Genomic DNA, 16,413 nt, shown 5'->3' with positions numbered 1-16,413 from the left:
CTCCGCCCACCGACGCCGAACCCGGAAGTTCAGCTGTTGTTGACACACTGGAAGAAAATGGCTGCTACTCCGACTTTTTTTCAATGAAGCCACTGGTATTTCAATTTCATTTCGTATTGCTGAATTGGAGCTACAGTCGGCCGCTATGCAATATAAAAGGCAAGACCGCCCTGTTCTTTCAGATTAATGTCCAATTGTTGCTTTGCGTTTCGAACGACGTAATATCGTCAGGGTAGCTTGTAACTTAAGCTTGCCCAGCAGGAACTGGCTAGCATGCTAATGCTAACCGTGCTAACCTCAGCGGCCAGGCATCAACAAGCTTGTTGCTATTCAGCCACTGTCTTGACTGGTCTCACAGTGAACCAGAGTTTACGAACATGAGCGACCGCTTTTATCGGCTCTGTGACACATTATATATGTATTTACTTTTACGGGGCTTTGGAATATGAGTCGATTGTGCAGCAACTCAAATGCAACTGTCGCTCGGTGTCTGTGTGTGGCAGCTGATTGATCGGTCTGTATAACTGCCTTATTATCCTGTCAACATCGAGTGTCTCTCTGTCTTTCCTGCTGCGTGCAACTCGTCCACTGGGCTGGTGCGCAGGGTGTGAATGGTCGCTAGGGAGGTGACTGTCTGGCAGAAAGGACAGCATCGTCTCTACAGCCCCTCTCCTCGCTGCTGGCGGTGGACCACAATGGTAAGCTTCATCTCTTTAGGGTCATTTATCTGCACAATCAGCGGACATGGAAAGTGTTGTGTGCTTTTGTCTAAGTTGTACAATAGATAAAGCATCCAAGCAGAATACGCCTTCAGGACTTGTGCAGCTTGTTGTTGTTGTTTTTCTGAGTATTCTTTGTGTCTGATCTGGTTTGCTTTACTTTTAAACCCCAAAGCAACACGTTTTGGAATATGCATTGGATCGAGCTGAGGTAGAAACAATTATTCATTGTTTTATTATTATTATTATGATTATGTATTACTTGTGTTTTATGTGTGTGTTTGTAGGAATAGAGTAATAGCATGTACTCTCCACTATTCACATGCATCTATTACATGCATCCACTTAATCCGGACACTATCGTCGCCATCCTTCATTTATACAGTGTATGATCTGTTTTTCAGTACATTGTTGAAAGTGCTCGACAACGACCAGCCAAAAGAAGAGTTTCATCCGGTGGCAGGAAGAGTTTGTATCAGAAGCTCTATGAGCTTTACATGGAGGAATGTGAGAAAGAGCCGGAGTCAAAGGTTTGTGTTTGAAACTTGGCTCTCAGTTATCACTGTAATTATGATACTGCATTAAATATGTTCAATCTTTCTAATCAGTTGATATGAGTTTATTAGACCTCTATGTTGCATTTATAACTCATAGTACCGGTAAGTGTTTTCAGAAAATGATAGCATTCTTTTCTCACATAGAATTGGTGTGGTTATTTTGTATTTTATATTGATAGTATGGCGGATTTGTCTATGATGTCTGTTTATGTTTGTTGACCTTTTGAAGAATTTGAGGAGAAATGTGAATCTGCTGGAGAAGCTGCTGTCTCAGGAGTCCATATCATGTCTTGTGGTCAATTTGTACCCTGGGAATGAAGGCTACTCGTTAATGCTCAGGGGCAAGAATGGATCTGGTAAGAGAAGACAACGAAGCAAGTACCATCCAAGTATGTTTTTCTGGCCTCTGTACCACAGTTTTCTCAATAGTAACATTCAAACTGGCATTACTTTCTAGATTCGGAAACCATCCGACTGCCATATGAAGAAGGGGAGCTGCTGGAGTACCTGGATGCAGAGGAGTTGCCTCCTGTTCTGGTGGATCTGTTGGAGAAATCGCAGGTGTGTGCATATACTTTGCATGTACTTTGCATGTGCTAAAAAAAAGTCGCCTCACCGGTTACCATGGTAACGTGCGTCTTCCGCTATGAACTTAGTTTCAGTTTCAGAGGCGTTTCTGACAGGGCTGTTTGAGACAGAAACGAGGGACGCTGTCCTGCAGCATCTGTTTCCTATTTTGACCAGACTCTCACAGATATTTCATCTAAGTGTCTGGGAACTGTGTTAACTTGTGGAAAAAGGGTATAAGATGTTTCCTTTAAAACCAAACAGTCTGAATGTGAGATTATACATTCAGTTCAGTAAATCATTATAAATCTCTTTAAAAAGCACTTTTTGCTTTGTCGTCTCCCTTTCTGTCTCATGTTGGTTGACGTGTGTAATCTGTCTCAGGTGAACATCTTCCACTGTGGCTGTGTAATAGTCGAGGTGAGAGACTACAGGCAGTCTTGTAATACCAAGATGCCCACCTATCAGAGCCGACACATCCTGTTGCGGCCAACCATGCAGGTAAACCAGTAGAATTTGTGGAAACCTCGTTCATACTGGCTAAAACAAGCTGTTAAATACTCTTTGACAAAACGTGATTTTTGACCTGAAGCTGTAATCTTTATTCCCTGCAGACTCTGACCTGTGATGTACATGCCATGACCAGTGACCACCATAAGTGGACACAGGTGAGGCATCATATGTTCTCTCTCAGTTCCAAAGAGAAGAGATCCTGCCTCCTACAGTTCATCACTGGCTTGATTTGCCTTTTATGTCCCAATGAGTTACACATATTCTTATTAAATACAGCTTGAAAATTCTAATTATATTGTTTTGTGTTAATTCACATTACAGAAAGACATTTGGCTAATTAGCTCATGATAGTTTATTTCACCATAACATCAGGTTATCCTCTCTGAGTCCTTTCAGCTTTTGGCACATTTCACAGGTGTTTTCATGCGCATCTGTTTTTCTGCTCTAGGATGACAAACTGCAGCTGGAGAGTCAGTTAATTATGGCCACAGCTGAACCACTGTGCCTGGACCCCTCCATTTCTGTCACCTGCACAGCCAACCGTCTTCTATACAACAAACAGAAAATGAACACTCGCGCCATGAAACGGTACGTGAAAAAAAATATCCTCATTTGTGAATGGAGGATACAGAGTTTGAAGTTCTGTTAAAAGAAACGCTTTTCATAATCAAGTGGAACACTTTTGTTTGTTTGCCCTATAGGTGTTTCAAGCGGCACTCCCGGGCTGCCATGAACAGGCAGCAGGAGCTGACACACCTGCCCATGCCGCCGCAACTACGACTCTACGACTACCTGCAGAGGAGGAAGGAGAGGAAACCTGCTCCTGTCATAGATCTAAAGATCTCAAAAATTGGAAACGTGAGTACCGGTAGTCGATATGTACACAATATTAAGGTGTGCATACACTTTTTACATTCATTCTCCCATCTGTCTCTCCATCAGAACTCAAATCACAAATCAAATCATAGTCTTGAGGAAATATTGCTTCCCAACATCATGTGGAGTTGTATTCAAATCTGTTTTAATTTCTCTGAGATTTGTTTATTTACTGTTGAGAAAAAAACGTCATCGTTATCATGGTCATAATCCACTCCTTCTCTTTCTTTCTTTTTTCTGCTTCTGTCCTGTTTTCTCCGCTGCCATCGCTTACAGTGCGTTGACATGTGGCGGCAAAACAACTGCCAACTAACTGTACCAAAGGAAATTGATGTAAGTAGCACAAGGCCTCTCTGCAACACATCATTTGCACATTTGAGCCAACAGCACTCCAAACCCACTCAATTCATAGTCTGGATGTGCTAATAAAGGGTTCAGCACACCAGATGGATTTGTTTGCTTGTTACTCTAGGTGGAAAGGTATGCTGTGGTTGAGCGATCACTGCAGTTGGAGGATTCTCAGCCCACTACTGTAATCTGGCCTCCTGAGGTAAGTGTTGCAGGTCTACGTACGCTTTCTGGATACATGTCCAACAATGGCCGTTTGCTGTTGGTAATAGCCCAAGGGACATACGTGTCCATTATGATGTAAAGTGCGACTTCTGCATTGTGCAAAATCACCATTGCAGCCTCTTGGCTTTGGAACATGGAAAACGGATCTCCCAAGTGGAGAGAGAACCTTAAACAGATTCATTTTTGATGAGGCATGGAGCTGCATTAAATGTGAAACATTTTTTAATCTTACACGTCTTTCCAATTCTGCAAAAAAGAACATCCTTGACTGCACATTTACCACATCACAGATTCTCCATCTGTTAATGCCGCTGGGTTCTTTTTCACACATTTCCAACATTCTTCATCCCTTATGAAACTCACTGAGATGGAAAGTAAGATTTTCTGCTTGCCGGGCCATAAAACAGTTGATGCTATGCACAGGCGAGGTCAAAAGACCAGGCTAATCCGAGTGTCAACATTTGTGACTACAGTTCGGATGACTGTTCGCTGTGTGGTTACAGTTTCTCGTCCTCTCTTTTCTCTCCCTCCTCGAAAAGTTTTTTTTTTTTTTTTTTTTGACTAAGTCAAAACTGTTCAAAGAATCTTAGGTCAGTGTTTCTTTGTCTATAATGTACTCAATAAACATCATTCTATTTATACTTTACTGCCACAGTTTTGTTGCCTTATTCTGAACGCAGGATTTTAAAACACTGAAGTCATCAGACACTCAATTTAAATCAATAAAACATGAGAAATAATGATTTAGTGTTCAAGGCAATTTATCCACAAATTAAAGTTATCCCCTCCCTGCCTCATCAAAAATACATAAATGCATGGAATCCTTATTTTTGCCAAGGAGGTTTTGTTTCATGTCGGTTTTCCTGTTTAACAGTAGGATTTCAGTAAAACCGGCCAGATTGTCATGACACTGGATTGAAGGGTGAAGCCAGGGGTCAAGGAGCACAGCACAGACACACTAATTATTTAGTTTTGGATCAGCCTGCTGTTTCTTAGAGCTGATGGAGGAGTGAGCCAAAGAATGAATGTAGAGTGGGAGCGGCGTTAGAAACAAGTTATTTTATGATTTCACAGCAGATGCATGCCAAAGCACAAATAACTAATCCCACACAGCACTGCAGGAAGGTGCAGCTTCAATGGATTTTTGATAAATTCCTACAAAGTGCACAAGCCTGCAGCTCTTCTTACATCCACGACAGGCCTAGCGGAGGGCAGACATCAGATGATGCAATGGTTGCTATGTTTTGTAGCCTCACACCCTCTGCACCCTTATTGGCTGGAGGGACACAAACCCACTCCTCAAACACGTACTTCCGAGTGGGCTTCAGTTCAATTACTCTAGGATGAAAAAAATAAATAACATAGGGCAAAGACAAAACATTAAATGGTAATCTGTTGATTTTTTTTTGCTGACCTAAACCCAGTCGACTCAACCTCTTTCATGTCATCGTTGTCCACTTTGTTTACCCAGGAAGTTGTAGATGACTACACGTTTGAGTGTGAGGTGGGGGGCCAGGCCCAGAAGACCAAGGTGTCCATCTTCCAGTCGCTTGGAGACCCGCTGGTGTATGGAAAGATCTACCGTGCCAAAGAACAAAAAGCAGAGGAGGACAGCACAGACCTAAAGCTCATTCATCCCCCGTAAGACCTTTTTGTTTTACCAGCTCAGCATCCCAGTCTGATGCGCCGACCCGAGAGTCGCTGATCTTCGTCTCTCTCGTCTCGTTCACAGCTTCCTCATAGGCTCAAAGATCGATGCAGGCCGGTGGGTTGCTGCCGTCTACTTACGATAAGAAGCTTGTAGGGTGTGGAGCCCGGATTAAGATTTGTTTTATATGTGTTTCATAGGTTTCTCACTCAGTTCAGAGGAGTGTATGAGAGAGATGTGAAGTGTCAGGTCAAGATGTCCCATAACTCAGGCAGCGTGGGACAGGGCCCTCCCTCGCCAGGCAAAGAAGAGGTCAATCCTGCCTCACGAGGCTGTAGAATCATGTCAAGAAAATGTTTTCATCGACGTCTAAACTTTGTTAGAACGAATTCACCTGACTTCGGTGTATTTTTAGATTCTTATCTGATATGCCATTTTAAGTGTTGAGTATTGAAGAACATTCCAAGTTTAGGATCGCCTCTGTCAGACAATTGCTTGGCTAAAAAACGTCTTTGAAATGTCATCTGCAGGGTGACGGTATTTCTCCACAAGTCCAGACGTCTGTTTTGGGAAAAGGGGTGAAGCACCGACCCCCTCCCATCAAACTGCCTTCAGGAACAAGCAGCTCCTCAGGTACACCCGATGAAGATCATGAGAAGCATTCAGGGCAGAACACTTACACAGAGAGAAAAGAGAATAGTTGATTTTTTTATTTTACTCCCCAGGTTGCCATTTATGGTGCATTTTTACACCACCAAATATTTTGAACATGAAATTATAAAATTTTTACTCTTTGAAAGGAATTCTGGAAATTGTAAGGCAATCATGACCCAAAGTAGGCAAGACAGGTTGGTGGAGAAAGATTGTGATCAAACCTTAAATGGCAACGAGCAAAAACTTCTGGGCTGCATCAAACGTCGTAGTTTGGTTAAGTCTAACGGCGCTGAAGTGTCGGAGGTTTGCTTTTCCTTTCATGGTTAGCAATAAAACGACTGCGTGATACTAACATCAGGGACAAGAGAAGGACTGAAGTAAGAGGTCACGCCCATAAACGTCTTTAGTCTAGAGTTATAAAGTTCTATTTTAAGTGAAATGCCTCCAACATGAACAATGTAACAGAAATGGACGCAGCCTGATGTCACCGATAAGGATTGTGGTCTATGGATTTGAAGCCTTATTTCCATTTTAGTCGTCCTTGGTATTGTTATGTGAAATATAAGAAGCGCCCTGGAGAAAGGTGGCACAGTGGGTAGCGCTGTCGCCCGTCTGATGCAGAGTTTGTATGTTCGCCCCGTGTCCGCGTGGGTTTTCTCCAACCTCCACATGCATGCCATTTAGGTGAATGGGTCACCCCAAATCATCTGTGAGTGTGTGTGTGAGTGGTTGTCTGTCTCTCGGTGGCCCCCGTGATGCACTGGCGACATGTCCGGGGTGTACCCCGCCTCTCGCCCGTAGTCAGCTGGGATAGGCTCCAGCAACACCCGTGACCTGAAAGTCAGATAAAGTGGCTGTAGATGAGGTCGTCCCGTCTACTGGATGGATGGATGGATCTGAAGAGGGGGGGGTGGGGGGAGCATGGGGGGTGGGCGGGTTTACTGGCTCTGACTGAGAACCTGAGGAGACGGCTTGATAGCAACATGTCATTACTAAAGTACCCACGTAATATACCTTACTTTTGTAACGATATTTTAGTAGCCGAGACCCTGAACTCAATCTGCTTCATTTTGAAACCATTAAAATGGCCCCCTGCTGACCGTTATAAATACTGCAGATGTGAGTTACAGCATTGACATCACTTTTCAGACCGGAGTCGTGGGGCTTCTGTTATACAGCCTTCACCCACTAGCCAGAGTGGAGCCACGCATATCCAGTTGTCCTGGCTGAGGCGCAGTAAATATCTCCACATGTCTTTTTCTCATCAGGTAATCCATATAGTTCACAAACCACCAGTGGTCTACTTAAGTGCCCCACACCCCCGCCAGCCAAAAGCCAGTCTCTGAACAGGAAGCACTCCGTGGAGCTGGGTCAGTTGGGCCTGCTGTCGCCTGCCTCTCTCTCCCCCCTGGGCTGCACACAGAGTGAGTGCAGCTGGCTCTGAGAAACGGCGGAGCTTTTGTCAGACGCACTTGAGAGTGAGATGCAATGGAACAGTTTACATCAGCTCCTCTCAAGCCGAGGAGAGCTGATGTAAAATGTTCCATTTCCCAAGCAATGTGAAATGTTCCAGTTCTTAAATACTAATACGGACGAACACACAGAAAAAATAACTACAGGGACTTATCTGAACGCTGTGGAGCCCGTGGAATATGAAATCAGAACACGCATCTCCCAGTAGTATTATGACTAAATCCAGCTGCTATGCAGATCAGAAATGGGGGGTGAAGTTTTTACCTGAATAGAGCCTCGTATTTAACGCTGTTATTTAAGATTAGACAATAAATACTTCACAAATACAACATTGAATAAATATAACACGTGTATAAGTTTGTCACTTTAATTTCTGCCTTACAAAACATCATCTTCACTTTTTTTTTATTATTTTTTTTATGATTTCCTATTTCAGGATCGGGGACTCCCAAGCCATCCACCCCTACCAACACGCCATGCTTGACCCCACACCCCGCCGACGCCCTCTCTGCTCCCCTCTCAGTGACCCCGACCCCGACGGACCCTCCGGTGGCTCAGAGCCAGTCGCAACCCGCCCTCCACACGGCCTTTGCCCAGCAGCAGCTGGCGCTAAGCCAGCCCCTGCCTGTCATGACCATTCCCTTGCCCACCATGGGTACGTCCATCAGCACCGGTACCACCTCGTCGCAGGTCATGGCTAACCCTGCAGGGTTCAATTTCATCAACGTGGTCAGCTCTGGCTGGTAAGAGAATGGATCGTATCCGATGCTGTGCCGTCACCGATCAATGTCCCTATTCATAGACGATACTGTGCTGCTTGTGTAGTAGCCCTCAGACCCTGATGAGCGGCTCCAATCCAATGCTGGGTCCAGGCCTTAACCTGAGTGGAATCCTTCCGTCTGGAGGGCTGATGCCCACCGTGCAGTCAGCAGCACCGACTGGTGAGTTTAAATGCAGATAATAAGGAGCATAAATTGCTACTACATAAAGGGAAAAGCTGGACGAGGCTTTGGAAGAAGCTGTTCAGCAAGCTCCGCCTTCCATGACTGGCTGGTTGAGTCAAATTAATTCCAATTAAATGAACAGAATGTTCTAAAAGTACCGGTAAAGGGAAACATGGGACATTTACAGTGAGCAGCAGCAGCGTGATAATGATGTATTCTATAATATAGTGAGGAACAATCTGTGCATGTCTCTGGTTTGTGTTGCAGGGAGTCCTTTTGGGCTGAACAACAGCGCTGGGCTGAGACCACTGAACCTCCTGCAGGTATGACTCTACCTGTTATACTGACAGTAGCATGCACTGACACAGTAACAGGCTGTTCTCCAGCTGACATCCAGATAGTGTAGTGGTCTTGTTGTTGGATCATGCTGTTAACTCTCCCGTTTCCCTTTTGTGCATCATTCCTTTCCCTATGCCTTTCCTCTATCCATTAACGTAATCCTCGTTTCCCGATCTGTTACCACCCCCATCCCGTTGTTTGGTGTTCTACATCTCCAGATCCCCACCGGTCCTCTCATCTTTAACTCTCTGCAGCAGCAGCAGCTGTCTCAGTTCTCCCCACAGCAGAGTCAGTCAGCCACTTCCAGCCCTCAACAGCAGGGGGAGACGGTGAGACACACAGTCAAAAATCAATGAATCAAATCAATGCAATCGCAACTACTGGGTATTTGTCAACAATGCGAGCGACTCAGTTTGGTTCGGGAGGATGATTGATGCGATAAGAACCACAGTAAGAGAACCGAAGCCAGTCAGCCGTACAGTTTGCGGCCAAGAACGTTTGATCCAACTGGACAAATATGACTTTCACCTGAGGAATTGCTGCATGTGTGAGCTAGTTTGTGAGGTGCAATGAGAGGAAATCCCAGACTGCAGCTGTGCTGAGGTGATTCTGACATTTTCAAGACAACGCTGCAACCGCTCCAAACCACCTCTTAACGACTGAACCCAGAGAACCGACAGCATCGGAGTCGGGTTTTCACCCCATTTTCAGACTGATTTAAACTTATGGAATTTATTTTCCATTCTCCTATTATTGTGCTCGTTGTAACTGTGTGGTGTTTGCTGCTTTATCCACATCTGCAGTTTTAGTTTTCCCCAGTAGGGGGCTTCTGAGGCCTGGATAAAACCATCTTTGTAAAATCCTGACATACAAATCAAATCCAGTAAAGATGTTCTATGCTTCTTCATATAGAGGCAGGAGTAAAGTGGGGGGAAATTTAAAGCTTGTTTTTAATTAGATTTTTTGTTTTAATCATGTTTGCAAGAGCCTGAAGATTGCTTTTTTTAGATGTTCTGTTTTCTTTTGATAAGTGCTTTTGACACTGCACATGTTGCTGCTCAAACCTGTCACTAATGAACGGTGAAATCTCATTGGCCAGGTGTGTCTGGCATGTCATGTGACCACAGTGTCTTGTGTGACCTTCGGCCCTCTTTGCAGGGAGACCAGGGGTCGGATCACAGTTTAGGAAACCAGCAAACCGCCGTCATCAACCTGGGAGTCGGGGGCTTCATGTCTCCGCAGGCAGCAGGTGTGAACCCCCCCCCCCCACACACACACACACACACACACACACACACACAGATACACAAATACACACAAAGCCCATAAAAGTTCCTCTGAATCTTTTCTTTCAGTCTGTCCATTAGCCTCTGAGAAACAAACACATGTCACTAACTAGCACTAAGATTTGCTGTCGTAGTCATTGTTGTAATTTCTGAACATTAGGCACACTGTCTGTATTTAATGTGATGCTTTTACTGCAGTGAGCCTTTGTTTCTCTCAGTGGAGCATTAACAACTGACAGCAGAGACTCAACTTCCCCTTCTTCTCTGCGACATTCTTTTTTTTTTATTGTTCCTCTTGTGTTTCTGTTTTTTGCCCCCATCCCTTTTCCCTTCTGTGCTGTCTCGCTATCCTGTTTCTAAACATGTCCTTTTATCCCTCAAACCTTTCCACTCCATTCATTCTCTCATAATCCACTTTAAAATGCCCGTGCATATTTCCCTGAACCTTTTGGCGCTTTCTCCGTTATTTCCTCTTTTTCTCATCTCGTCTTTCTCTTTCTTTGTGCGGGATTTTGCATCGCTGAAATCACAACTTCCTCCATCCTCTCCTCCACCTTTGCGCATTTTCTCTCTTCACACTTCACTCCATCGCTGTTCTGCTTCTCTCCCACTTGCCGTTACATCTTCTGGGGCTCCATCTCTCCCTCCCCCCACCCCCTTAGTGCTGTCCCAGTTGGGCTGTGGGCTGGACGGGTCTGGGCCCCCGCTGCCTTCTCCAAGGTTTCAGCAGCAGCACCAGCCTCAGATCCAAGTAATGCTGCAACTTTAACATCTGTATACACATGTTCGCATTGGTAGGCAGGTGTGTGTTGTGCTAAACTTCAGGCTGTCAGGGAATTATTTAAGACATAATTTAAATGACACACACACACGCATCATTCCTGAGTAGAGTTTAATTGGTCAAATAAAGCCCGTTGTAAACAATTGTTTACTTTATGTCACAAAAAACATTTTATGGCTCGAAGGACCGTGAACCGCTCATCATTTAAAAGCATTTAGCATGCAAACCATGAAAGAAATACGTTTTATAGCACATTTTTTACTGTTTCTTTAAATTAATATTTTATTTATAGTAGATCTGTTAAAATGAGAATAAATAGCCGTAGTTCGACTGTGTAACCGGCTGCTCTGATTTGATCTGTTATACAGCCGCACCATTCACACCATCATGTGCTGTATGTTTGGTTAATCTGTTGTCTGACGAACACCGCAGCAGTACCAGTACTCCCAGCGACCCAACACACCGGAGCGACTAACAGCGGGTTGAACCGGGAGGCATGCTCTCATAACGGCTGCTTCCTGCTTAAATGTTGCTGGTTGTGTCCTGACAGGGTAGAAATCGCAGGCTGCTACACCGTAAGCACGAATCCTGAGGTGTTGGAAGATTTTTTACCCCCCCCCCCCCCCCCCAAGTTGAAGTTGCTGACTCATTCTCAGTAGAAAGGCAGAACGCAGGGTTGCTGAGCTGCATGTCTTATCGGGGTCTCCACTGGTGCTGCTTGGCTGCATCCTGTGTCACGCCGCCCTGCCCCAGATCTGTATCTCCTCTTCCCCTCCCTCTGCAACCCCATTAACCACCCTTCTGACACCCCCCCCCCCCCCCCACCTCTTGTTTGTCATACCATTCTTCCGTTCAGCTTCATTAACACATACCATAGACGTTTACCACGCCGTATGATTTGATGCCAGTTTCAGTGGGAGAGCCCGCTTAACACTTGTGCCAGTTTCTAACTATGGTAAAGGTGCTTCCACACAATAACTCAACTGACACACACACACACGCACACACACACACACACACACACACACACACACATTTTGTTGCTTGTTTTAACACGCTCAACTCTACTCTGACGCATTTCATTTTTCCACCTTCCTCCCCTGCTGGACAGTTGCAATTCTTGCAGCGCCAAATGCAGCAGCAGCAGCAAATGGCTATGGGAGCGGCAGCTCCTCAGGGGGGGGCGCCACAGCAACATACCGCCAGCCAACCAAGAAGTAAGAGGAAGAGGAGCCTGCCACAGCCCCTCCCTAAGTCATGAGAGGAAAATCAGCCCAAGAACTCTTCCCCCCCACCACACAAAAAAAAAAACTATGAATGATCCATACTGTGTTCTTTGTCTGCCTCACTGTGGACACTGCAGACATAGGAAAAAACTTTTGTATTTTCTGCGTGTCTGTCTTCGGCTGATTTGTATATAATGGTTGTCAGAGGTTTTGGAGAACCAAAACTGTGTTCATAGAGGAAGGGGTTTTTAGAACAGGGAGCCCTGCACTCAAAGAATCTAAATCATATTTTTTCAAATATGAAATAAGAAAAGACTCGTCTTCAGGAAAACTTTTCGCTATGGGTGTGCCCCCCCCCCCCCCCCCCCCGTGAATCAAGAGGATCGTGAATGCACATTCTCAGAGAATTCCAAAAGAGCCTGCCTCTGCTTTGGTTGACCCTGGTAGTTAGTATCTGCCCTTTAAGCACGGATCCCAGCTATGTTGATCGACACCATAACCTCCACATTGTGAAGATGCAAATTTGATCTCGGCACAGTGCCTGGGGGGCAGCTCTCTACCTCTCCGTCTGTTGGAAGTGCTTCGTCTGTCTGCCGTCTCAGCACAGGGCTCAACCGAGGGACTCAAAATCTAAATGCAAGATGGCGTATCTGCTTTTGTACAGCACATTTTGAAAAAGGCATCGAGTGTATTCTTGTGAGACATTTCTGGACACAGAGAATTTTTTTAAGCAGTCTGTCAGCAGTTTTATTGTTATTAAAAAAAAAGAATATATATTGACATTGGAAAATACAGCTTTTAGATAAAAATGCATGTGTGAGGCTCTTTATTGTGAGGGTTTTACACTCGACATGACACGGTCGATGAGGGCCTGGATCTCTCGCTGTCTCACCGTTGCTTTGCTGATGCACTCCTGCAGCTTCTCTCCGGATAGCGGCGTCCCTCCTGGATCGGAGAGGAAATATCGCAGGCATCAATGTTTTCATTCTGCTTTTTTTCATAACTCTACCATTTGTTTGGATTTCCTCATCCTGCGTGAGCTCCTTTGCTTAGCGGTGAGTTGAACTGAACTCTAAAACTTCTCGTTAAACTTCAGAGCAATGCAAGTAGAATTTCAGTCAAGTTTCAGCCGTGGCAAAACGTTTTTATTCTACAAAAAAACAAAAGGGCCACAAACACTCAAAGATCATTTTCATTAAGCTGTTTAAAGGTATAAGTTGTGATTTTTCTAGAACTGTCAATAACCCAGAATGAAGTGAACCCATCAGGAGAAAAAAGGCTGTAAAGGTTTTTAATGAGTACTCAGGTTCCTAAATCATTTAAACTTAAACAAAATGATAATTTGTTATTTTTATTCAAGTGATAAAATATCCCTGCAATGCAGAAGAAGGTGACAAGTGGTAGATCCGCCCTGCAGTTTTGACATTGGGGGGTTTCTAAATATAATTTCTATTGTATCCATTAAAGAGCCACACAGTTTAAATTGCACAGAATACTGACGGTCTGTCTGACCTGGTTTGTGGACAGCGCAGAGCCGCTCTTCCTCATCCGTCACCACCGTTAGCCGAGCGGTTGACAGACTCTCCTCCTCCACTGTGGGGTCGACCACCATTATGGAGCTGCACAGAGACCAAAGGATTCCCGTCATCCTTGAAAGTGCAGGGTGCCGATGTCATGGCCACACAAACGGAAAATCCTTCACTTACTCATCAAAGACACAAAAAGAAACGGCGACTGGATGTTTGCGAATATGCACCCTGTGTCTCTTCTCTGCGTTCACCACTGGTGCGCACGTCTCTGTGCTGATGGTGACCTCTGGAAGCTGTGCTGCAGGGAAAAGAGCTGCATTGAGCGCCTAAAGAAGCACTTCATAAAATACAAAGTCAATATATATATATATATTAATTCAATAAAACACGGCTGGTTGTTAAAAAATGTTAAAAACATAGTTTTTTTAATCGATAGAAACGCTTGCTTTTTAATTGTGTCTTTTCCTGTACATACTGTCCTTCAGAGCAGCCAGCAGGGCAAGGACACAGGCATCCAACACATTCCCATCATAGTCCAGACACATCAAGTCACAGTAGAGCACCCAGCAGAGCTGCAACAACAGGAAGCAGAATCAGAACCAATGACGACAACAACGCAACACAATCCCAGAACACCCGTGTACCTTCCTAATCTAGCATTTACCTTTCCTCTCTCGACGCACAGGTCCTCCGTCCGGATTATTTCAGCGCTGCAACACCCCCAAACAAACTTAGGCGAGGCATTCAGAAGGTTTAACACGCCTGTATGCGCAGTGAAGTGAAAACTAAATGCAGTTTAAAATCTTGCACCTTTCAATAACATCAGCGATGAACTGGCTGGCAGCCTGGGCCTGTTCTCCTGGTGGACCCGGCCGAAACCGAGAGGAGCACAGAGGCGGCAGGTCCACATTCGGCACTACACGAGGACGTAAAGTCAGCGGTTATTTAGCAGCTGTGTGGTATCGCCATATAAAAAGCATACAACACACACACAATAGTTACTGAATGGCAAAGCATCACCAGCACTTAAATGGGTATTATCTGAGTAAATTAGAATAACAGAACAAACAAGAGGGACAGATCAGAATAATATGCAATAATGAAATGAGGGGGGACATTAGTGCCACCTGCTTTCCTTTGCTTCTGTACGTACCGATGTAACCCTTCCCTGGCGCCTCCACTGTAGGGTTTGCGAGCTCCTGCGATGAAGAAAACAAGCATCTGTAGATCTCTGCGTGGCGTTCAGGACGTGTTTCATGGGCCCGTCGTTATTTTACCCCTTTGATTCCACAGATGACCGTCGTGTTTCCGAGCTTCACCACGGCTGAACCGCACGCCGTCGATATGGACCCTGAGCAGGGGATGTATTATAGATCAGCCCTGAGACCAGTGATGCATCACAGACAACGTGAAGAAGAAGAAACAGCGCTGTGTGTCTCACCGATGTTCAGTGTTGTGGTTCTGAATTCTAACAGCTCCCGTCCATCAGGTCGACAGTTTTCTTTCTGAAAACACGATAAATAAGAAAACCATTCATAAGTCACTCAGCAGAACAAAGCTTCACTCATCTACGGGTTGAATGCGGGCACGCTTTTTGTTACCAGGAATCTCCTGTGGTATTCCAGAGGCTCAGCAATCCTGGAGGAGAAGAGAAATGCGGTTTTCAGCTTAATGAGAATGAGAAATATAAATGCATTTCTGCACAAAGGCTAGCAGGGGGCGATGCGTGTAACCCATTCGCTTGTGATGGTTGATTATTCATGCGGTGCTGTAAATATTGTACGTATATCGACATACAACAAGGGCGCACATTCTCAATGAATGCTAAATGTCAGTGTTTCCAGATGGGAGTCGTTTTCTTTTAAATCAGTAAATTATTAGCGCTAATTCAACTTGTTTAATAAAACTGACTCGTCGCTAAAATTAAAATTAAAATACACATTCTTTAACATTTTTAGTGCAACAGCTAAGAATCGCTCGTCTTACTTGAAACCAGCCGCCATGTTGTTTTGGTAAACCACGTGAATTTGATGTGCTACGGGTAGCCGATAGGGCCAATCGCTGCGACTTTCTTTAACCGCCTGAAATAGCAAGAATTCGCACGCAGTCCGCGTAAAATTTACCTTCCTACAGCCTCGGAAAGTATGATTTAAACACTAAATAAATATCTTGAACTTCCCTTCAGCCATTCAGAACATAAGAAAACACTTTGATGAGAGGTGAAACATTTCATGCTTTTTCTACAAGTCCCGTTGACCTTGGTCAACACAGAGATCTGCATGTCAAGTTACTGTGAAAAAAGCTTAATAGAGCAATTCGACAATCATGTGACAATTATTATTATTATTATTATTATTATTATTATCATTATTATATGTTATCTCTACAAGTTTAGTTAATTGTCTACAATTAAAGCTGATAACAAACAGTGAACCCACTTTTGTAAATAGTGTTATTTATTGAGGAGTTGTTGTTGTTGTTGTCCCCCCTCCTGTCCGATAGATGGCGGTCTGAGTTACAAGAGGGCGCGCGAGAGATCTTTGGTGTTCTCTTGTCTCAAACTGATGATGTGTCGTTTAAAAGCTGTCGCTTCCGCGTTGCCATTGTGTTCATTTGTGATTGGAAGTTTATGGAAATAATTCCATTTTGGTGTTTCAATCTCTTTGACAGTCGTAAAATCTTGCACACGTTGTACATCCTGGTAAGCCTGAGAACCGGTGAGAAGACA

The 16,413-nt window shown here is 44.5% G+C and overlaps 2 protein-coding genes across 2 annotated transcripts; one reads left to right on the top strand and one right to left on the bottom strand.

Moving 5' to 3' along the window:
• The first annotated feature begins 611 nt into the window (after positions 1-611).
• Positions 612-12,215, top strand: supt20 (SPT20 homolog, SAGA complex component). The gene is made up of 23 exons (XM_068744295.1): positions 612-698; positions 895-930; positions 1,124-1,249; positions 1,506-1,632; positions 1,734-1,837; positions 2,228-2,344; positions 2,458-2,511; positions 2,805-2,944; positions 3,058-3,214; positions 3,509-3,565; positions 3,705-3,782; positions 5,277-5,446; positions 5,538-5,570; positions 5,654-5,765; positions 5,984-6,086; positions 7,376-7,531; positions 8,017-8,323; positions 8,406-8,521; positions 8,792-8,847; positions 9,082-9,192; positions 10,022-10,112; positions 10,812-10,900; positions 12,042-12,215. The coding sequence occupies exons 1-23, from the start codon at positions 612-614 to the stop codon at positions 12,189-12,191; spliced, it is 2,577 nt and encodes an 858-aa protein (XP_068600396.1). The 3' UTR covers positions 12,192-12,215.
• Positions 12,216-12,228: 13 nt separating this feature from the next.
• Positions 12,229-15,693, bottom strand: exosc8 (exosome component 8). Its single transcript, XM_068744259.1, has 11 exons — positions 15,672-15,693; positions 15,287-15,323; positions 15,127-15,190; positions 14,963-15,036; positions 14,839-14,884; positions 14,496-14,601; positions 14,350-14,395; positions 14,161-14,257; positions 13,863-13,983; positions 13,669-13,775; positions 12,229-13,101 (listed from the first exon to the last, which is right to left on the bottom strand). The coding sequence occupies exons 1-11, from the start codon at positions 15,686-15,688 to the stop codon at positions 12,983-12,985; spliced, it is 834 nt and encodes a 277-aa protein (XP_068600360.1). The 5' UTR covers positions 15,689-15,693; the 3' UTR covers positions 12,229-12,982.
• Positions 15,694-16,413: the final 720 nt, after the last annotated feature.

This window comes from Brachionichthys hirsutus, chromosome 10, assembly GCF_040956055.1.
Source record: "Brachionichthys hirsutus isolate HB-005 chromosome 10, CSIRO-AGI_Bhir_v1, whole genome shotgun sequence".
NCBI lineage: Eukaryota > Metazoa > Chordata > Actinopteri > Lophiiformes > Brachionichthyidae > Brachionichthys > Brachionichthys hirsutus.
Note: the sequence above shows the minus strand (reverse complement) of the source record. Positions and strands in the feature narration are given on the sequence as shown.